Source organism: Odontesthes bonariensis, chromosome 10 (genome assembly GCF_027942865.1).
Source record: "Odontesthes bonariensis isolate fOdoBon6 chromosome 10, fOdoBon6.hap1, whole genome shotgun sequence".
NCBI classification, from domain to species: domain Eukaryota; kingdom Metazoa; phylum Chordata; class Actinopteri; order Atheriniformes; family Atherinopsidae; genus Odontesthes; species Odontesthes bonariensis.
Genome location: NC_134515.1, coordinates 24525813 through 24548821, shown reverse-complemented (window position 1 = coordinate 24548821; position 23009 = coordinate 24525813). Strand labels below are relative to the sequence as shown.

The 23009-nt window shown below is 45.7% G+C and overlaps 2 protein-coding genes across 8 annotated transcripts; one reads left to right on the top strand and one right to left on the bottom strand.

Annotated features, from left to right (window-relative positions):
* The first annotated feature begins 51 nt into the window (after positions 1-51).
* creld1b (CRELD disulfide isomerase 1b) lies at positions 52-17283 on the top strand. Its single transcript, XM_075474817.1, has 11 exons — positions 52-292; positions 1508-1628; positions 1747-1829; positions 9311-9421; positions 9619-9710; positions 9786-9965; positions 10067-10162; positions 10254-10337; positions 14693-14788; positions 14880-15020; positions 15917-17283. The coding sequence occupies exons 2-11, from the start codon at positions 1512-1514 to the stop codon at positions 16135-16137; spliced, it is 1221 nt and encodes a 406-aa protein (XP_075330932.1). The 5' UTR covers positions 52-292; positions 1508-1511; the 3' UTR covers positions 16138-17283.
* Positions 17284-17588: 305 nt separating this feature from the next.
* mbd4 (methyl-CpG binding domain protein 4) lies at positions 17589-22986 on the bottom strand. 7 transcript variants are annotated; one of them, XM_075474813.1, is made up of 11 exons: positions 22888-22986; positions 22457-22730; positions 21606-22351; positions 21033-21098; positions 20783-20917; positions 20536-20685; positions 19242-19372; positions 18994-19121; positions 18809-18868; positions 18521-18710; positions 17590-18360 (listed from the first exon to the last, which is right to left on the bottom strand). In XM_075474813.1, the coding sequence occupies exons 2-11, from the start codon at positions 22603-22605 to the stop codon at positions 18250-18252; spliced, it is 1866 nt and encodes a 621-aa protein (XP_075330928.1). In that variant the 5' UTR covers positions 22606-22730; positions 22888-22986; the 3' UTR covers positions 17590-18249. The 7 variants fall into 7 exon arrangements, 6 of the variants coding, with proteins under 6 accessions (XP_075330926.1, XP_075330927.1, XP_075330928.1 ...); XM_075474811.1 differs by having other exon boundaries at positions 17589-18710; XM_075474812.1 differs by having other exon boundaries at positions 17589-18710; positions 22457-22725.
* Positions 22987-23009: the final 23 nt, after the last annotated feature.

Here is a 23009-nt window from a genome sequence, read left to right as displayed (position 1 = left end):
CGGCGGTTTTGGGCGGTGCCGTTTTCCTGCGTGGCAGCTGCTGTGTGGAAAACGTAGAAGGAACTGGAAGCTGATCATTCATCCATCCCTACCGATCGTATTTGATCCGAGCCACTGCAGCCCAACAACGCACTAGCCTCTATGAGCCCTGCCGACGTTAGCTAGCAAGGCTGTGCTATAACTGGAAGCGTTAAAAGTGGCCGCCCAAAAATGTGAAGTTATGCCCGGTGTCTTGTGAGTGTGAAGCAGACAATCATCGGTGGTGCAGCAGTCGAGGTTGTTTTCTAACAAGGTAAGACCAGTGTGTGCAATAAAAGCGATGCGTTATGCTAATTTCAGAGTTAATGTTGTAAAGAATATTTAGTTGGTGCATAAACTTAAATATCGGTAAAAGGGCAATGGCACCAAAGTCAACGAAAGATGTATCGGACAGGTGAGAAGACTTTCTAGACAACGTCGGCTAAAGCTAACAGCTAGCTGACCTTAGCCAGCTGCTAGCCGGCTAATTGTTAGTGGTGCTGATGCTGAGCTAAGCTAACGCTGAGCTAAAGCACCACAACCAGGCTGAGCAGGGTGTCTGTCCTCTTTTCTGACAACACCAGTGGGTCGTGGATAAACAAAATGTGGAAACCCGTCACTTGAGAGTTGTGTTTAGCTAAGCCCATTGCACACGTTATGAATTTAACCCGAAATTCACTGAAACTCGTTTTAGGACAGGAATCAGACAAAACACCTACATGGATGTGCTAGCTAAATAATTCCAAAGTAGCGGACGATCGCCTCTCCTACCCAATAATTGTTGTTGATTGTTGTTATTATTTTTATTATTATTGTCTGTGGTAGTAGATTTTTAATTTTTATTTAATTTTTTTTTTTTTTTTTGGTACAGTTGATTTAAAAAGAAGCAGACAGGAAGTATAAGCTGAGAGAGTGGTTTACCCCAAAACTGGTTATTTAAAGTCTTTCAAACTTTATACTAAATATAACTATACTAAATACTACTTTATACTTTATATAAATTTAACACAGCTTGGGATTTTCTTTCTTCACATTATTGATGGAATGTTGATTCAGGTCAAAGTCGATGAAGAAACCTAGAGATCTAATGCTTTTCTGAAAGCTGAAGTGTATTAAATGCTTGCTGTGAGGATCATATTTTTGGCATAAATTAACTGCAGGGATGGAAGTAGTATTCAGGTCCTTAAATCTTGCAAATCCATGTTAGAAGTTAATCATTTCCCGTCACATACGCTACATCTGATATGTGACCCCGACCAAACACGGCTTTTTGTCAGACGTCTGGAGCACGTTGTTTACATTTTCATCTTAAAAGTAATCAGTTGCTGGAGTCTAATAATTTTATCTGAGTAGAAACTGCAATATGGAAATGCCCAAGCGAAAACTAAAACTTCAAAACAGTAGATGCGTAAAGGGATCAAATGAATGCATTTAGTTCCTTTGCACCTCTAAATGTGTTTGTATCCATCCGTCTTCTTGTCATCCTAAGGACCATGTGGTGGGCCTGGCCTTCCCTGCCTGCGCTGGTTCTTCTCTCTGAGCTTTCTGTGATGAAAGTCCAGACAGCGCCATGCCAGACCTGCCGAAAACTCACAGAGAATTTTATTAAGGTACTGCATTTAAATTGGTCAACCATCAGTTTTCCTATTTTGAGCAGCGTTTTAAAAAAAAAATTTTTTTTACCTTTTCTTTTCATACATATGGCCTCTAAAATTCCCTCTTCTGTAGGGCTTGGAGAGAACAGCCAACAAGAACTTTGGAGGAGGCAACACTGCATGGGAAGAGGAGAAGCTGGCCAAGTATGCTCGGAGGTAGGACGTGGTGTGCTTTAAAGATGCACCTACCAGTCGAGTAATGTGATTATTGGACTGTTTCTGCTCTCTTTATTTATTTATTTATTTATTTATTTTTGTTAAATTTGTATTATTAGTCATCCTGAAGAATGTGATTCAGCTTTGAATACCCTTTCAAAGGTTTTTTTTTTTACGTTCAAATGTTACGACCCAGCTCTGCAAGGGACAGCAGGAAGTAACATAAAAGATGCAGAGATGTTAAAGTGGAGTAATAGGAGGTTTGTTCTGGAAAAAAAAATCAACAGGGGACATAACTGGAATAAATGGAACTTGGGGGTGGGAGGTGCTACTCAAATTAAAATATAAAGGACTCTGACTTAACATCTTGAGTGACTAACTAATCACTTAGGAAAAGAACTGTCAAAAACACCTCATAGTCTCCAACTGAACCAAAATACAACAAACACGAGGAAGTAGTTTGAGCTTTGAGTACGCCAGCTCACAGAATCAACAACAAGATGTCGAAACCAAATGTGAGCCGAGGGCACGCTGATCTCAGAGCCACAGCTGCCACCAAAGGAAGGTTTCCAGAGGTCCGTTTCACGTAGCAGGTTTAGTGAAAACTCTGAGTAGGTTAACCCTGAAATGAGGGAAACCCTGAGTTTTCCGTTTCACAAAGGGAGGTAACTCAACCCCGAGAAAGAGGGGTAACTCTAGCCTGTTTCACAAAGAGAGGTAACTTAACCTCACGGTCAGTTACCGGAGTAACAGACTCTCTGAACCTAACCTGGTCGGGACCAGGTTTTATTCAAGAAACCTTGAGTTTCTTTCTGTCTCTGCCCTCTTTCAGCCACACACGCCATTTGATTTCCTCATTCATTCATTCAGCAGAGCGAGTTCTTCTACTTCTAGAAGTCCATTAGGCACAGTAGGAGGCAACTTTTTTCACGAACATATCCCTTTGACAACGATCCGTGGATGAAGGTGCAGCATTATTGCGCAGAGAAATAAATATTCGTCGGAGATGGTTATCAGACCGCGCATAGATTTTTGCATTGACAGACAATTATCTTTTTGAGCGGCACCATCAGAATGTGTTGGGACATGTGACACGTCTGTTTGCCACCGTGGGTTCACCCAACACACACGCAGAGCCCGTTGTCTGGTTTGCAATGATTTTTATTCGTTTCTCTCTTGATCGAGGTTCTCAGCCCAACGGTAAGACGAGCACCCGCTCTCCTGCTCTGCTCGTCTTCTGCTTCTCCGTTCTCTTGGCTCCGTCCTCGATCTCTCATCCCCTCTCTCCCGCCTGGACCAGCACGCTACTGATAAAGGGGAGAATGATTAGCCGACGATGTACAGGTGTGCCAATCATCTCCCCTCCCACCGTCCTCCGAGCTCTTCCCACCTCTCCACCTCTCCTCTGCACCTGATGCACCACGCCCCCCTCCACATACCTCCACCGCCCGACTTAGGCCGGGGAGCTGTCCGGCCTAACCTACTCCCCCCCCCCCCTCCTTGTGGGAGCGGGAAAGGAAGTCGGCCACGACCATCTGCGTCCCCGGCCTATGGACCACCTTAAATTTGAAAGGCTGCATGGCCAGATACCATCGGGTGATCCGGCCATTCGTATCTTTCATGCGGTGGAGCCACTGGAGGGGAGCATGGTCCGAACAGAGGGTGAATGGACGTCCCAACAGGTAGTACCGCAGAGCATCGACCGCCCACCGGATGGCCAGGCACTCCTTCTCCACGGTGCTGTACCTGGCCTCCCTCTCGGACAGTTTCCTGCTGATGTAGAGCACTGGGCGGTCGACACCCCGCACCTGCTGGGACAGAACGGCCCCCAGCCCTCTGTTCGATGCATCAGTCTGCAGAGTAAACGGGAGAGAGAAATTAGGAGTGTGAAGAAGAGGCTCCCCACAGAGGGTCTGTTTTACCCTCTCAAGCGACACCTGGCACAGCTCCGTCCACTGGACCGGATCTGAGGCACCCTTTCGGGTGAGGTCGGTCAAGGGGCTGGTCAGCTCGGCGAAGTTGGGAATAAAACGCCGGTAGTAACCGGCCAGCCCCAGAAACCGCCTCACCTCCTTTTTTGTCTTAGGCCTTGGGCAGGCTGTAATCGCTGCTGTCTTGTCAACCTGCGGACGCACCTGCCCGCCGCCCAAGTGGTACCCCAGATACCGTACCTCCCTCCGTCCAACTGCACACTTCTTCGGGTTGGCTGTGAGCCCCGCCTGCCTCAGTGACTCGAGCACCGCGGCCACCTGCCGCACATGCTCCGCCCAGCTGTTGCTGTGGATGATCACGTCATCCAGGTAGGCGGCAGCATATGCAACGTGCGGCCGCAGCACCCGGTCCATGAGGCGTTGGAACGTGGCTGGGGCCCCGAACAACCCGAACGGAAGTGTAACAAATTGGTACAAACCGTACGGAGTGGAGAAGGCCGATTTTTCCTTGGACTCTGGAGATAGGGGAATCTGCCAGTACCCCTTGGTCAAATCCAGCGTCGTAAAAAATCGAGCTGTGCCAAGGCGATCCAGGAGCTCGTCGACCCGGGGCATAGGATAGGCGTCAAACTGTGAAACGTCATTCACCTTGCGATAGTCCACACAGAACCGAATAGACCCATCCTTCTTGACTACAAGAACAATGGGACTACACCAGGCGCTGTGGGACTCTTCTATCACACCCATTTCCAACATGGCCTTCAATTCTGCCTGAACTACTTTTCTTTTGTGTTCAGGCAACCGATAGGGTCGTGAACGCACTGTCACACCCGGGTGAGTCTCCACGTGGTGTTGAATAAGGCTTGTGCGTCCTGGCAGGGGGGAAAACACATCAGCGTACCGCTGCTGCAACTTGGCTACATCTGCTTTCTGTGACGGAGAGAGGTGGTTCTCACAAAGGAGCGAGGCGGGATTGGTCGATTTTGGCACCTCAGGCCCCAACTCATCTCTCTCTGCAATTGTCGTCACCAGTGAAACAGGCTCTGCCTCCCTCCATGCTTTAAGGAGGTTGAGGTGGTAAATCTGTGTCGCACCTCCCCTGTCAGATCGCACAAGCTCATAGTCAACGTCACCCACTTGCCGTGTGACCACAAAGGGCCCTTGCCACTTGGCGAGTAATTTAGAGTTATGAGATGGGAGTAATACAAGCACTTTATCTCCCGGTGTAAATTGTCTCAGCCTAGATCCTCTGTTGTACAGCCGCTGCTGACGTTCCTGGGCCCGGAGCAAATTCTCACGTGATAACTGACCCAGTGTGTGGAGTTTTGCTCTCAGGTCCAGGACGTACTGAACTTCATTTTTACTGGGGCTCGGACCTTCCTCCCAGCTTTCTTTTACCAGGTCCAAAACCCCGCGTGGTTTCCTGCCAAACAGCAGTTCAAAGGGAGAAAATTCCGTGGAGGCCTGGGGAACCTCGCGCACTGCAAACAGCAGAGGATCTAGCCACTTATCCCAATTTGGCTTATCATCGTGCACAAACTTACGGACCATGGACTTCAAAGTCTTATTCAGGTGCTCGACGAGGCCGTCAGTTTGCGGGTGATAAACACTGGTACGAATAGACTTGATGCCCAATAATCCGTAAAGTTCCCTCAGTGTTCGTGACATAAACTGGGTGCCTTGGTCAGTCAGGATCTCTTTCGGGATCCCGACTCGGGAGATAAGCTGAAACAGCGCTTGCGCCACACTCTTTGCGGAGATGGTGCGCAGCGGCACTGCCTCTGGATATCGAGTTGCGTAATCCACCAGGATTAACACAAATCGGTATCCACGTGTGCTCCGGTGAAATGGCCCGATGAGGTCCATCCCGATCCGTTCAAACGGGACCTCGATCAGTGGTAACGGGCGCAACGGCGCTCTCGGGATGGCCGGTTGGTTAACCAACTGGCATTCAGCGCAGGACCCACACCAGCGGCGAACGTCCGCTCTAATGCCAGGCCAATAGAAACGGGCCATTACCCGGTTCAGTGTTTTTTCGTACCCCATATGCCCAGCCATCGGGTTGTAGTGAGCCGCCTGGAAAACCATTTCCCGGCGGCTTTTTGGTACCAGCAACTGGGTAATTATCTCTTCAGTCTGAGTGTCACGACTCACTCGGTATAACCTGTCCCTCCGTAATGAAAAGTGTGGATATGATACCGCTGCGTCAGGGCGCACCATCTGACCATCAATTCGTATCACTTGGTCAAAGGCAAAGCGTAGAGTATCATCACGAGACTGTTCAAGTGGAAAATCTTCCATGGAGTCAAACACGGGAACCTGCGGAGCCTCCTGTGGAGGCGCCGCCGGCTCCCCCTCCCCGTCTGCAGCGTCGGACAACCTCGCGTCACCGCTGAGCACAGCGCACATATCCACTACTCCTGTTGGTCGTGAGCGCACCCCCACACACTGCCCCACTAGCTTATCAAACCCCGGCCAATCAGTACCCAGAATAAGAGGGTGCGCCAGGCGGGAGCTAACCGCAGCCTTCACTCTATGCTTTTTCCCCTTATATCGAATTTCCACTGACGCAACAGGGTATCTGTGAATATCCCCATGCACACACTTAATATCCACCCAGCTCGCCTCCATCAAAGCCCCGGGCCGAATCAGATTCTGGTGAACCATGGACTGCATGCAGCCTGAGTCCACCATCGCCTGATGTGTACCCCCCTGAATCCTTACCGGAACGCTGTACGTCCCTCCCGGACCGGCGGAGGGTGCTGCAGGGCCGACGACCCGGATCACCTGACCGACCTCCATGAGCGGACACTCCCGGCGAAAGTGCCCGGGTCGTCCGCACTTCCAGCACTCCTGCACTGCCGCTTGAGGGACCGTCTGTGGGCTGAGGACAGTGTCTGCAGCGCGCTGGCCCTGTGGCGGGAGAAAAGGAGAAGGCTGGTTAGACCGGGGAAGCGGGGTGGGTCGGGTGGCTGTGCTGAACGGTGGTCCGGGTGGCTGTGGAGGTCTCCTGCGGGGTGCCGGTGTGGGACGGGTAAAAGGCTCTGGCCGAACCACCGGCGCCTGGTTACGGGAGTGGACGGCCAGGTGGTCCTCCACCAGCGTGATGGCCGTCGCCAGGTCCGCCGGGCGATGGCACCGCACCCAGGCCGAGGTGTCGCTCGGGAGCCCCTCTGTGAACTGCTCCAGGACCTCCGTCTCCAGCATCAGCTCCTCCCCCGCCGACCCCCCTGGCTGCAGCCACCTGGTTGCAGCGTCTTTCAGCTGTTGGGCGAAAACGAACGGGCGGTCGTTGGGCCCCAGCTTTATCTCCCGGAACCTCCGCCGGTGGTCCTCCCTGGAGAAGCCGAGGCGGTCCAGGACAGCCCGCCTCACGTCCCGGTACCGCCCTCGGCTGGAGGCTGGCAGGCAGAGCGCCGCCGTCTGCGCCTCCCCTGACAGCAGCGGCAGCAGCCGCACCGCCCACTCCGCCGCGGGCCAGCCACACGCCGTTGCTGTTGCCTCGAACATGTCCAGGAATGACTGTGCGTCATCCTCAGCTGTCATCCTGTGCACAGTCATTCCTGCGAGTGAGGGGCCCGGTGTGCCTGCCCCTGCTCGAGCCAACATCGCCTCCAGCAGCCGCGTCTGCTTCTCCGCCTGCGTGTGCAGCGCTGACAGGTGTTGTCTGCTCGCGGCGGCTTGGTCCTGGCCCATCCTGGCGAGTTCTGTGAGCATTCCTGCCAATGCGTGCACGGGCTGTTCCGGCTCTGACATCCTGTGTCGGGATCAGTTGGGCGCCAGTGTGACACGTCTGTTTGCCACCGTGGGTTCACCCAACACACACGCAGAGCCCGTTGTCTGGTTTGCAATGATTTTTATTCGTTTCTCTCTTGATCGAGGTTCTCAGCCCAACGGTAAGACGAGCACCCGCTCTCCTGCTCTGCTCGTCTTCTGCTTCTCCGTTCTCTTGGCTCCGTCCTCGATCTCTCATCCCCTCTCTCCCGCCTGGACCAGCACGCTACTGATAAAGGGGAGAATGATTAGCCGACGATGTACAGGTGTGCCAATCATCTCCCCTCCCACCGTCCTCCGAGCTCTTCCCACCTCTCCACCTCTCCTCTGCACCTGATGCACCACGTCCCCCTCCACAGGACAAAAGAAAAAAAAAGACATAAAAGACAAATAAATATTTGTATGAATAGGCTTAAAAAAGACATATATAGGCCTATTATATTTTATAAAGGCACTCGTGTCTTGGGGGTGGATTCCCTCAGCCACTTCCCTCGGGTGGTGGCCACCACCCGTTTTATGGGCATCTGCCTTCTTTCTGTTGGCTCAGTAGAAATCTGTGTTAGTTTAAATAGGCTTAATTATTTAACAGAACATGATATAGATGATGACTCTAAATTGTCCTTCTGAGTGACTGTGAGTGTGTATGGTTGTTTGTCTCGTTTGTCTCTGTGTGGCCCTGTGATGGACTGGCGGCCTGTCCAGGGTGTACCCCGCCTCTTGCCCATTGACCGCTGGGATAGGCTCCAGCCCCCCCGCGACCCGACTGACGGATTCAGCGGTGTATAGATAATGGATGGATGGATGATATAGATGAGAAGACATAGTTTATGTGTGTGAAAACAGCATTATGTTGGGAATAAAATAACTGCACAGTCAAATAGCCACTTAATATTTATTTTACAGTGTAAAACATGATCAAAATGAGGTACCTCCATGCCGAGGTCTCACCTGTTTGAACAATATTTTTATATTTCATCTTAAACTGCTGCCAAGTGCGCTTCTCCCCTGCGGGATTGCACCTAAATGAAATAAATGAATGGGCTACCATTCAAGCAGTTTCCCTGTAATATTATTGTGATTGCAAAGGACTACATTTAAACTTACACTTTTGCTGCTGCAACGGTGTTGCACTTATGTCTAAAAACGTATTGAAACTCGCCGTATGAGCGCATTAAGATTTCCAATTCGAGGTTGGTGAAAAACGTAGCCCCTCCTCTTCCCCGTTGCCAAGGTGACTCGTCGAATCGGGGCTCCGTTGATGCTGGCTTTTTAAAGTTGTGGTGTACGCGCTAAACTCAAGGTGAACTTACTCAGAGTTGATTAACCTCACTCAAATCAGCGTTTCTGGAACCGAAAACTCAGGGTTTTCTATCTCAGAGTAGATCAACTCAGAGATCAGGAATAGACTCAGAGTTGGTTGAACCTGCTACGTGAAACGGACCCCAGGAGCGTTTTAAACAAGAGCTGTGAGCCAGCGGTTGGTGCAGAAGGCTATTGGCTCTTTAAGGAGGCGGGCAGAAAAGTTGAGGAAGCCAGTCCTCGTCTGGCACTGAAGCACCAACTTTGCATTTAGAAAAAAAAAAGGGGGGGGGGGTAAATCGCCATAATTACTCCATCCAGGGCCATAACAGTGAATGATGACGTAGGATAGTTTATTTTAAATAAAGAGAATGGTGGCCAAGAGAGAGGCTATGTCATCTTTGGTGGCATAGGTCAACGTGTGTTCTGTTATTTGACTAAAATCTTACTTTTCTTCTTCTTGTCGTATTGTTTCAGTGAGACTCGGCTTCTAGAAATAGTAGAGGCTGCTTGTGAGAAAACAGATTTTGAATGTAACGGACTGCTGGAGCAGATAGAGGACCAAGTGGAGACGTGGTGGTTCCACAGGTAAAAGCATTAAATCTCCACAAGTTGCTGTTTCAGAATGGATTTAGAAGATAGACAGGGGGTATAAGTAGTCTGTCTTATATTTGGATTACTTATTTTCAACTTGTAAATAACCCTTAAACTAAAATTAGGAACGTGTTGACTGCAGCTGTGTGATCTTGTTCGTCCATGACCAGTATGCTGTGCTTGTTTTATAGGCAGCAAGAGGCACCGGACCTGTTTGAATGGCTGTGCATAGAGGAGCTGAGACTCTGCTGTCCGCCCGGACGCTTTGGACCCGCCTGCAAAGGTGGGAATGCGTTCAAATGTAAAACGCATCATTTCAAAGCTCTGGCTTAGAGACTTGCATGTTTGTCCAATGTAGAGTGTCCATCTGGACCTGGAGGTGTGTGTGGAGGTCTGGGCCGATGCGAGGGGGAGGGTACTCGCCTCGGAGATGGAGAGTGCGTCTGTGATCCGGGATACTCGGGCCATCTGTGCCAGAGCTGTGCGGATGGCTACTACAGAGAGAAGAGCTCCAATGACAGCATAGGAGCATGTGCAGGTGCCTCACCCTCGCGCAGCTGTCTGCCTGTATTTTTCTTCCTGTTTGCACTCATCTAAAACTGACCCTCTCCCTGTACTTATGGCTCTCATCCATTTTAGCCTGTTTCCACTCGTGTAAGAAATGCTCAGGGCCACAGGACTATAAATGCCTCGACTGCAAACCCGGCTGGATCCTTCATGACAACAAGTGCGTAGGTGAGTGAGGCTTTAGAGGTCATTTGGTAACATCTCATTGATTCCGGGCCAAGCTGCGGATGGATGTTGACCTCCCATTTATGCCTTGTAGACATCGATGAGTGCGGCACAGAGCTGGCTCGTTGTGCCTCCAACACCTACTGTCACAACACGGATGGATCGTATGAATGCAGAGGTACGCTCCCTGGTACAGTTCCTGTTTTACATGTACTGTACTTTGTCAGTCCAAATGATTCTGCCACTTTTTGATGATTTGTGGATTTTATGTAATCGATGCATGTAAGGCAAGGCATCTTTATTTATATAGCGCATTTCATACCACAGGCAACTCAATGTGCTTTACATAAAGACAAGGCATTTAAAAGAACAGCATAAAGCAGCAATTTAAAGAAAAAATAAATAAATAGAATAAAAATTAAAAACACAGTTAAAAGCAATCAAAGAAGATGGGAAAAAGAAAGATATAAACTCAACCATAAGCACACCGAAAGAGAAATGTTTTTAACCTGGATTTAAAAGTGCTTACAGTTGGGGCTGATTTCAGTTCTGCTGGTAGTTTGTTCCAGTTGTGTGCAGCATAACAGCTAAAAGCTGCTTCACCGTGTCTAGTTTGAACTCTGGGCTCCACTATCTGACCTGAGTCAGCAGATCTCAGAGCTCTACTGGGTTTATACTTAGCTAGCATGTCATTCATGTATTCTGGACCTAAACCATTCTGTGATTTATAGACGAGTAGCAGAACTTTAAAATCTATTCTGTATCTGACCGGGAGCCAATGTAAAGACTTGAGAACTGGGGTGATGTAATGTGATCTCTTTGTTCTGGTTAAATCTCGGGCTGCAGCGTTCTGAATGAGCTGCAGCTGTTTGAGACTCTTTTGGGGGAGTCCAGTCAGAAGACCGTTACAGTAGTCAAGTCTGCTGGAGATGAAAGCATGAATCAGCTTCTCCTGATCTGTTTGGGACATGAAACTCTTAATTCTGGATATGTTCTTAAGTTGAGAAAAGGCTGATTTGGTGACTGATTTGATATGATTGTTGAAGGTCAGGTCTGAGTCTATCAGCACGCCGAGGTTCCGGACTTGGTCTTTAGTTTCTAGAGACAGTGACTCAAGATGTTTACTGACAGCAAACCTCTTCTCTTTGTTGCCAAACACAATGACCTCAGTTTTTTCTTGATTTAACTGAAGGAAATTTTGGTTCATCCCCTTTTTGACTTGCTCTAAGCAGTCGCACAATGACTCTATAGGACTGCAGTCATCTGGAGACAGTGCGAGATATATCTGTGTGTCATCTGCATAGCTGTGGTAGTTGACTTTAGAGTTGTTCAGAATTTGACCCAGAGGCAGCATGTATAGAGTGAACAGAAGGGGTCCAAGAACTGACCCCTGAGGAACTCCACATGTCATAGCCACTCGATCAGATTGATTACTTCCAATAGTCACAAAATAACTCCGCTCCTCCAAGTAGGACCTGAACCATTCTAGGACTATCCCGCTGAGTCCTGCCCAGGTTTCCAACCTGTTCAGCAGTATACTGTGATCCACAGTGTCAAATGCAGCACTGAGATCCAACAATACCAGAACTGACACCTTGCCTGAATCAGTGTTCAACCTTATGTCATTTAACACTTTAATAAGAGCCGTTTCTGTACTGTGGTGAGGTTGGAAGCCTGACTGAAATTTGTCAAGGAGTCCACTGGAGTTCAAGAAGTTACTGAGTTGATTTAAAAACCACTTTCTCAACAATCTTGGCTATAAAAGGAAGATTTGAGATGGGTCTGTAGTTGGTTAAAATGGAAGCATCCAATGTTCTCTTTTTTTTTTTTTTTTAGGAGTGGCTTGATGGCAGCTACTTTTAAGGGTTTAGGAAACGTGCCTGATTGAAGTGAGCAGTTTATTATTTGCTGCAAATCTGTTTGGACAGAGCTTACAATAGTTTTAAAGAAGTCAGATGGCATTGTGTCAAGACAGGATGTCGATGGTTTAAGATGCTGGACTGTTTCTTCTATGGTTTTTTGGTCAACTGTATTGAATTCTGACATCATAGTTGATTGATTCCTAGGTGGTTTTAAGGATTGCGTCATTTTTATTATTTTGCTCATTTATGTTGATATTTAGCCTTATAGATTTGATTTTTTTTTTTCATTGAAAAAACAAGCAAATTCATTGCATTTTTCTGTGGAACAGAGTTCTGAAACTATCTGTTTTGGGGGGGTTGTCAGCTTGTTAACCATAGCAAACAGAGCACGAGTGTTGTTGATGTTCTTATTTATCATTTCAGATAAGTGTTGCTGTCTAGCCCGGAGTAACCCGTGGTTAAAATTACAAAGACTTTGTTTGTAGAGGTCATGGTGAATTTGAAGTTTAGTTTTTCACCATTTACGCTCTGCTTTCCTGCATTCTGTTTTCAAGGCCTTTACCATAATAGTGTTCCTCCATGGTGTTCGCTTTCCGCTCAAGATCATCTTATTTTTAACAGGTGCAACAGTATCCATGACATTTGAGAGTTTCAAGTTAAAGTTATCTAAGAGTTCATCAACTGTCTCTGCACTCGCAGTTGATGACATAGCTATAACTTCCATAAACTTAGCACTGGTATTCTCATTTATGTACCTTTTTCTAACAGACACACGGGTTAACTGAATGTTTGGAGTTAACTGTAAGTCAGAGAACACACAGAAATGATCAGAGAGCGCCAAGTCCTTGATATCAACAGAAGAAATGTCAACACCTTTAGAGATAACCAGATCCAGTGTATGGCCTCGAGTATGTGTGGGTCCATTCACATGTTGAAGGAGGCCAAAAGTGTCAAGTAGAGAGCAGAGTTCTTTGGCATTAGTGTCCATGTTATTGTCCATGTGAATGTTAAAATCCCCAGTTATGATAAAGAAGTTATAGTCAGTGCAGATAACTGACAGCAGTTCAGCAAACTCATCAAAGAAAGTTCCTGGGTATCTTGGTGGTCTATAAATGATTAGGAAGATAACTTTTGGATCCCCCTTTACTAAAAAACAGAGATATTCAAAAGAGCTAAAATCACCAAGTAAAATTTCTTTGCACTGAAAGACTGATTTTAAAAATGGCGGCAACTCCCCCGCCCTTCTTACCACTTTGACACTTATTGATAAAACTGAAATTTGTTGGTGCTGCCTCATTGAGAATGGTATCACAGCTACATTCAGTCAGCCATGTTTCACTAAGAAATAAAAAGTCCAGATTATAGGTCATGATCATGTCATTTACTAAGAGGGATTTGTTGGCTAGTGATCTGATATTGAGTAGGGCTAATCTCGTGGAGACAACAGGTGATACTGGTGCGTTTCGGGGTTGACACACTATATTCAATAGATTGGTAGATTTAACTGAACCTTTTTTATTTCTCACCAGTTTGACCACTTTTCTGTTTCCTATCATCACAGGGATTGAAAAGGCTGTCTGAACTCCATAGGGCCCTGACTTTATCTGGGGAAGAGCATTCTTGATATCAGTATTACAGCCTGGACCCGGCACATATCAGTCAGACTCACAGATATGATGATTCAGAGGAGGTGGGGGGGCTTGGTGACTTTGGTTTGAGGGTTGTTTCCAACGTGATGGACGTGGTGGAATGGGAGGGGCTGGATGAGGTGGGATGTTAGGGGGGAAGAATATGGGATTTTGGCGTGGTGTCAATTGTATTGCAATATTGAGAAAGCTCTTCATCCTGTCCGGGAAATCCAGAAGTGAGTGAGTGAGTGGAGAGTGCTGGGGGCTGGGTGGGGTACGGGGGGGGGGCGAAGGCTGGGGGTTTCCCACTGGGGCTGGGAGAGACTCCGCCTGTTGGACTGCTGGGGCTGGTGAAGACTCCACTTGTTGGGCTGTTGGGGCTGGTGAAGACTCCTTATCTTGGGATGAGGATGATGACTTTGCAGGTTCTTTGTCTTGGCGCCCTCACCAGAGCATTGTCCTATCTGTCGTTTTGGATCGTTTTGTCCTGTCTCGTCCTTGATAGGGGCTGCTGGTGTGTGACGCAGAGAGTAAAAAATGTTGGAGCTTAGCAACTGAACTCATGACTTGTTAAGGTGAAATCCATCTGCCTTAAAGAGGTGCCTGCGTCCCCAAAAGATGTTGAAATTGTCAATAAAGTTCATAGAATGAGCAGCACACATGTCTTTGAGCCATCTGTTTAGCATCATCAGGGAAAGTTTTAAGTGACGCTACCACTTAAAACTGCCTCTATATAGCTGTGACTTAATAAGATTATATGTGGTTCTCATCACAAACTATGAGGGCTTGTATGCATTTGTGGTTTGTTCTCGTAAAAATCTAGGAAGGAGTTTTTATTTGAATTCAGTCCAAAAAACGCAACATTCGGTGTATTTTTCTGTATCGTACACGAAACATCAAGTCTTCAACCACGAGAAGCTAGACCCTGTGTGGTTAAGCTTGTATTAGCTGTAGTTTACAACAAACAGATTATTTTCCACAGTGTGGAGCACGTGATTTGCATTCCATGCTTATTCTGTTGACTTTTGCGCTTTGGTATGCAGGCTGTGACCAGGCATGTGTGGGCTGCATGGGCAGTGGTCCTGCCCGCTGTAAGAAATGTGCACGTGGCTACAGACTGAAGGGGGCCAAGTGTCGTGGTGAGTAAATACTGCTTAGCTACTTAATCTCTTTGTAATTTGAACCTTCCTCTGATGCCATTTTAATTATATTATTTGCCTCATCATGCAGATGTAGATGAATGCAGTGAACGTGCAATAGCTTGCCCAGGACTCAATGAGGCCTGCATCAATGAGGAGGGCTCCTTCCACTGTGACTGTGCTGAAGGATTCATTAGAAGAGACAGCATCTGTGTTGAGAATAAGCCTCCTGGTAGGTAGCAGTAGTGACCTGAACTACGATGCTCGTCTCTCGGTTTATTTAAAATATTTAGTACTATCGTCATTAAAACTGTGTTATTTGCATTCCGCTAACAGTTGACAGTTTGCTTCTCTCCTACTCTCTTTCCTCTCATATATTTTTCATTTCGCTAACTTTTCTGTAATGAGGCAACAGAAATAATCTTGACTGGTTACTGAAATGTGTCCCTTTCGGACAAGATGTTGACCAGCGCTCACCAGCCGTTTTCATATTGCCCTTTAAAGGCAGCGCTGATGTGGCTTTGTTTTGTGCCGACATCCTGTTGGTCAGTGCAGAGGCAGAATTTGTCGTCTTAAGTTGACGCACTGCTGATTCGCCTCTTATGCAGCGATGGAGGTGGTCACAGAGCAGAACTGACGTGTGTTTGTGGGAAAGAGCCTAAATGTTTTAGCACACTGCTCTAATCAACCACACCGCTGCCACTGTAACGCTGGCTCGTGAACTTTGTGCAAACACTGATGCTGTGCGGTGCCTCGTCTTTTCGGTCTGTTCAGTTGGCCAAAGGGAAACGGTTTTAACAAAAAACATCCTTTTAGCTCAGTTACAGTGCCATCATTTTGTAAAAATGGCTGTCTGTTTGATAACCTCAGTGCTGTCTGATAATGACTGTGCTTCGATTTATTTATTTTTTGTTGTTGTTTGTATTTACATAAAGCATGATAAGTTCAAACCAAGTTTAAACGATGCGTCAGCTATGTAGTTACCGGTAACTGACTGTTGGTGATGTCAGGACACACAAATCCAATCCTTTCCAAATGACCATTCATTGAAAGATATAACCTGCGTACAGTTTAAATGTAGATTTAGTGTCAACTGTTTTTTTTTTTGTTTTTTTTCCTCCCCCCCAGCTGGTCCTGAGAAGGGTCTCTTTGATGACATGACTGATGATGAGGTCCTCGTTCTGCAGCAGATGTTCTTCGGCGTTGTCATCTGCGCCCTAGCTACGCTCGCTGCTAAGGGTGACATGGTCTTCACAGCCATTTTCATTGGAGGAGTGGCTGCTATGGCTGGATACTGGCTGACAGAGAAAGGAGACTACATGCTGGATGGATTTCTAAAGGGACACTAGTTTGTACGGACTCACTATTGGACATAAAGGCTGACATAAAAGGAACTTGGAATACCAGCCAGTTAAATAGAGGTCGACTCAACTGCTGACAAAAAAATAAAAAAACTGTCCTCACAATGCTAGCCTTTCAGGGATTTACTTATGATTGAGGAGTTACCTAAAAGGGCTTGGTTTCATTATTTTGTCTATGAACAGGATGATGCAGGAACCAGTTAGGACTTGAAGGCTCTAAAACCGCAAATCTTTTAGAGGACTATCAAAGCAACACTGCACTGATACAAAGGAACTGAACTAGAACCCCTACCTCAACTTTGTTGGGAACGAGGGTGACATAAATCCTACAACTGATTGTTAAAATTTATTATGCATTTGGATGTCTCATCTGACCTCTGTTCCTTAACTATAGCCGTTTTCTTCCGCACAGTGAAAACCTCCAGTCATCATGTCCATCCATGTTTTTCCACCTTCTTAGTGCTGTGAAGCAGCTTTTTGTTTTCATAGTTGGAATGACGCATACATTTCGTCTGTCAGATTACTGCAGCACTTCAGTTTATAGCCGTGGGCATGGGGTTAAATGAAGAAAAACAAAAAAAAGCTAACCAAATCCACTCCCCAACAGATCACTTGTACAACTCTGGGATGTTTCCATTATTGATGATTATTTATTTTCACAGAATGACTTTTTTACCTCCTCCCACATGAACGTTTATTGTTAGTAATTATGCATGATCTTAATATGTAAAACTGAAGGTACTGCACTGTTTTAATTTGTTTACTTTGGCATGGAAGATTTATCTTTAAACACTGTTATTCATGCTGAATGAGCATTTGAGGGGGGAATGTGCTAAGATTAATACCAGCTCTCATCTGGATGATGCAATCTATCTTTTGTTGCCTTTTTTTTTTTTTTTTTAAAAGCAATATTTATATTTATTTTTTAAGTGTTTATGCTATTTATGTTGATATCCTTTTGTTTATGTGTGTCAATGCGAGCGTTCAACTGTAATTCTTACAGGAAAATTAGCATCATGTTAGCGAGCCACTCGAATATCACCTACCTGTCCATCTTTCATTTTCCTTGTGTAGAATATCATCCACAAGGTCATGACTCATGTCAGAGGTTTGCTTTACAATTGAAAAAATAAATAAATAAATACGTTCTTTTTTTTGTCATTTAGATTAACTCCAACTGCTTTTTGCATAGATGGGATCATGGAAAACGGCTTGGCTTGTGTGTGTGTGTGGGGGGGGGGCGTTCAGAGAACTCTGATGGTGAGGGAAGTGCACCAGAATGGAAGCGCTTCAGCATTCTTAAACTATATATTCAGTAAAAGTCCAATTTGGTTCCCCCTGTCATTATGAATGTGTTTCTCACATCCAGTGCAGCAGGTCAATGCGTCTCTCTCAAAAAAAGAAACTGAAAACCAGAAACATGTCGTTTTCTACGTCTGCTCATTTGAGTGGGGAAAAAAGAGGAAGAACCAACAACTCCCCCTTTAGTTTTATTCTGCAGCTTTTAAACAAACAGTGGCTATACATATAGTTCACCTAAAACAAAGGAAAAGAGTATAAAAATGCCCAAAAGATACTGTTTTCATGTTTTGTAAAACCCAAGAAAAAAAACAAAAAAAACATTGTTATGAGTGGCAAATTCTGGGGAATGATGTCAAAAGGAAATGGTTTTAAAGCAGGAAATCAGACTTCTGGTTGGAATTTTAAATAGTTTTTTTCGTCAAAATCAGAAATCAAAATTTCCCAAGGGCACAGATGATGGTAAGCCATCGTGTTTGATAATAACTTTTAACAGTTTATGTTTTTGCAAAGAATATTCCAAGTGCAAAAGTATACATACATGTTGGCCATTTCCACTTTTGGCTGGTTAATTCTGGTCATGTTGTTGGACATTACAGACAACCTTACATGTTACAACAACTGACAATAACTTATGAAATTTGCAACCCAGCGGAGGCGATTGGTAAAGAAAAGAAAAAGGACTATAAATCGAGTTTCAGCATAGGTATAAATACTGCTGGGCTTAACTAAATGTTGCATCTTGTTTTCATGTGAGACTTATGTATACCTAAGTGCTACAATGAGGTTAAAAGTTTCCAGCTATTTGAGAGTACCACTCCAGTTGATGGGGTTGAGGCGAAGCAGCTTTCTCTCCCTCGTGGCCTCCTGGGAACGTGTTAGTGCTCTGTCCCTCCAGCTCTGCTCCATTAGCTATGCACATAAAACACATCCAATGGCGATAAGAAGTAAAAACCTCAGACACTTCCCGTTGTAACCTGAGAGCATGCATCAGGAAGCTTTTTTCCGGACACAACTGAACACAAAAAGCATAAATCGGTAATGGACGCGTAATCTTTGTGTGGGATTGTACCCTCTTGTTCTCGTCTCTGTAGGCCGTCATCGCTTTGCTGTGCTGGATCCTCTGCTCTCTTTCACTGGACAGGGAAAGACAGACCACTGCTTTGAGATCCTCTGCTTCCCTCGCTTTACCAGCCACCTGCAGCTTGAGTGCTGCACACTTTTCCTCCATCTGCCCTTTTAACTGCTCTCGCAACTCCTTCCTGCGAGGATAAAAGGAAAAGAAAAAAAGAAAAAGCAGCTACAAAGCTGTGATATAAAAAGACTCATCACAGCAGGTGGCGATGTTGTGTGTTTTTACCTGTACTCTTCCCTCTCACCAGTGGTTCCATAAAAGGGTTTTCGCCACACCTGATGACACCTGACACATCAACTTCGAGTCAGTCACTTTGATCTGAGTTCTTAAAAGCAAAGGCACAAATGGCTCTAGTGATTCTCTAAGCAACTCTCTACAAAAATCATCCACAGATAGTTGAGAGCTTCTACCTGAAATGCTCTCTTCTCTGCATGATCAGTGTCCTCTGGTGGTTGTGATGGTGAACAGCTGGTGTCTCCAGGCTGACGGTGCGTTTAGGAACCAAAGGGGGGTGCAAAGGGTTCAATCTTGGGATCCTCTTCAAGAAGCAGATTTGTGAATTAGACTTTTTTTTTTCTTTCCTTTTTTTTGTCTGACAGCAAGGCGAACGTCACATTCCCACGACACAGAGGCTGACAATCAGGAAATTGCTGCTCACCTGGGTGCTTGTCCACAGACGGGCAGAGTCTGAAATGATGGGAAATATCATGGGAGTGACCAGCTGGCAGTGACTCTCCCGGACAGGAGTTGTGTCAGGAGGGATGCAAATGGGTGTGGAAGCGATGGCTGCTGCCATAACAAAAACATGAACACGATTACGGCACATGCATATAAAGACTGTAAAGATGTAAATGAACAAATATCTCCTTTCTTACGTAGTCTCATCTTGTTGTTCCCGCTTTTCTGTTTGAACTCCCAATTCCAGTCTTTGTCTGTGCTCAAACTCTCCAAAGTGTTAACTCTAGCAAAACTTCATCTAAAAGCTGCAACCCTCTCTGCATTAAATCAAATCAAAATGTAATTATGTCAAATGACTGTAGAAGCACTAGTTACAGATTAAACCCCAGCGTGCCAGTGCATTCACTGAGGGCTTTGCGGTGGCAACAGTTGCCTTGGGAATCAGGTTACCCCCCACAAGAAAAGAAAACTGCTGTGCTGGAGGCATAACTGCCTTCAAAAAGAAGGAGTATTAGCCTATGACAATGGAAAGACCAGATACAGACATGGGATGTTTGCAGATGTCAACTTGGAATGATACAGGACAAAAACAAGCAGCAGAATGACAGAAATGTGCTCTCGTGAATCATTTCAACTTTGGAGATAGTTAAAACTTTTTATTCAACATGAAGTAAAACTTTTTGAAGAGGGGCTAATCTTTGGATTATTACAGCATAATCTTAAAGAATTCAAGGTTAAAACTGGAAGTTTATGCCAACACGCGGTCATCAGATAACTACAATGTTTATGTGATATACAGATTTTCTTGCATGCTACATGGTCATATCTTCGTTGCAGTTTCTCATACTTCAGATGCGCAGTGCCTCGTGGTTTTCCCACAGCCAGGTGTGATATTTGTTTAACATGTGGTCCTCAGGCGTCACCTTTGGCATAAAGATACCGATGAAATGTCAGATTTGGATTCAATTAAAACTGCAAAACAAACTGGATCCGTTAAAAGTGAAACAGCCGAGATTACATTCACCTGTCTCCACTCTCCAACACAGAAGATCCTATAGGAGTCGTTGCCATACTTGCCAATGCCATGTAACTCGATAGGGTAACGCCACTGTTTAGTTAGATATTCATCTAAAAGGGAGCAAATGGAACACGAGGTTTTCTCTTTCCACTGATTTGTCTCTAAAGCCACATACATCAAAGCCTTGATAACATGTATTATAATAAGTGCCTAGCAGACAGAAGTGAGTGCAGTAATCCATCAACAGCACGTTTACCTGACAAGCGGATGAGTGTTTTGGCTCGAAGCTCGTACAGTCCAAGTGGCTTCATAAGTTCAGACATGGGCTTCCAGTTGGCCTCCCGGGTCACCTCTGCAGATGGGTAACGCTCAAAGAACTGCCACAGCACTGGAATGGCCATCTTACCTGTGATGACCAAAAAAAAAAAAGAAGAAGAAGAAGTGAAATGAAATGAAAGATTTGAGATTTCAGTGCTCGTTAATGCGCACCATGCGGATCCTACCACTTGTCTTATTCAGAAAAATTGTGGCCACGAGGAGCTTCCAGGGGTCATGGAAAAGGGTCTCCTGTACAAGGTTGAAGGGAGATCGAGGGGGCGTCCATTTCTTGAAGGCTTTTCTCCTGGGTGGGCTGAGTCCTGAGCGTAGACAGTTGACATGTCACTAAAACCACGCACATGTCATCTCATAAATGCTGATGTGCAGCGATGTCTCCACAAGCTTCTTGAATCAAATACACTCATCAGACTTTACCATCTCTGTGTGTTTTCCCATTGAAATAGGGGCTTGTCTTTCGTTTGTCTTCCAAGCTCTTGGACTCTGTAAGAGAACAGGAAACATTTGTATATATGAAACGTATGTAAGGAATTTCCTAGAAGACAACAATAAAACGAACGAACGACGAGGAGAGCAAAGTCATGTCCAATTTGACAAAATCACGTCTGTCCTAAAACATCCTACAACCTGGAAGTTCAGTCAGAGAGCAAACCTTAACCAGAAAGTGGTCAGTTTAATGAAACTTGGCTTGGTAGTTATTTCCATAATCATTCTCTCGGACAAGTGGATAGATCCACAAATGTCACTGAAAACACATCTTCACTTTGGAAATCAGTAAAGGAGATATTACAATATCAGACTTACCTATGTGCCCTTATGTATAAGTTCATCTATTTGATTTATTAGAGACGTAAATGTATATATAGCTGAAGAAAGTAAAGGTTACCTGAAACTGTAGGGATTATAGTACGTACACACGATGGGCACAGATCAAAATAAAATAAAGACTTGAAATTAAAAACTTTCCGGAGCTGTGTAGATCGCACTTACTATTCTGGGAATCTCTTACAGGTGTGCAGCTTCCATTAGAGATGTTGGGTAACAACACCTCCTCTTTCTCATCTCGAGGACGGTCAGCATCAGCCTCCACTTCAGAATTAGATACACCGCCGACGTCGCTGTGAACCTGCGTGCCATCTGTGTCTGGCACTGTCTCGTCTTCGTTCTCGGTCTCAGTGGCGGCTTCAACATTCAGAGTTGGTACAGAAGGCTGTGAGTGTGTCTGTTCACTCTTGTGAAAAAACAAGGTGTTTTGATGATTATTGGAAGGAGCCAACCTGAGCAGCTTCTCTCTCAGTAGCCCCACCCTCTGAGGGCTCTTCTGCACTTTCACATCCTTCTCTAAGACTGAAGGTGCAGTCTCTGAGCAGCCCTTTGCAGCCTCATTTGTTTCGTCCTCACAAACCTCTGGTACACGTGTAACAGCACTATTAATAGAGCGACTATCTTCTGCAGCCTCTACTTTCCGGTCTTTAGGGGGACTTCTGTGGGAGGAAGAGGCTCTTTGAGATTTATTTGGGGGAGGATTCAGCTTTTCATCCATTTGCTCCTGCTCTCCATTTGCCTGCTTTTTCTTTCGTCTCCTCTGCTTTTCTCTTAAAGAGGGTGTTTGTGAGGTAGTGAACTCATCTTTGGACGTGGTGAAATCAAAAAGGCCTATATCCAACTTCCCTTCTCCACTTTGTAAGAGGAAAGCATGCAGGGAGGCTCTTGACCGGAACTTCTGCCCTCTGGGACTGAAACGAGAGAAAAATCCTTTAGACATTGACCTAGCTGCATCTGTGATGCACTTCATGCAGTAATAATTTGGACAAAGAATTATTTAGAAAACACAGAGGCACCTTATTATGTAGACATCCAATTTCCCTGCTGTCTTCCCTGCTTTTCGCTGCCTCACCTCTCTAATCCATCCAGGGGGTATTGAGGAAGAGACGCACTTTTCAAGATTACAGCTTAGGTCATCCATGTCTTCAGTCCTCTCCAGCTCCATATTGAATAAAGTGAAGCTGGTGAGAATTACTGTGTTTTGACAGATGACAGTGTTTAGCCGGGTCGTGGTGGAGTGATGAAGCTCATCGCCATATCAGCTGCCAATCCTGTTCAGTGTCATCTTTTCTGGAATAATACAGCAACACAGACACACACACGCACGCACGCACACACAAGTTAACAGTATCAGTCGGAAAGTATCATCACATTAAATAGGTATTACAGAGCAACAGACGTTAACTAAATTAGCAGCAAAGCACATGAATATTGGTCAGCTTCATACTCTGGTGTGGTGCTCGGTTCCCGTACGCTGTCTTCTCGATTGCTTTCTAACTTCAGCACAAGAATGGGCGCAACAAGAGTGCCTTTTGTAAGCAAAGCAGGAAGTAGCGTGCAGATCCGAGT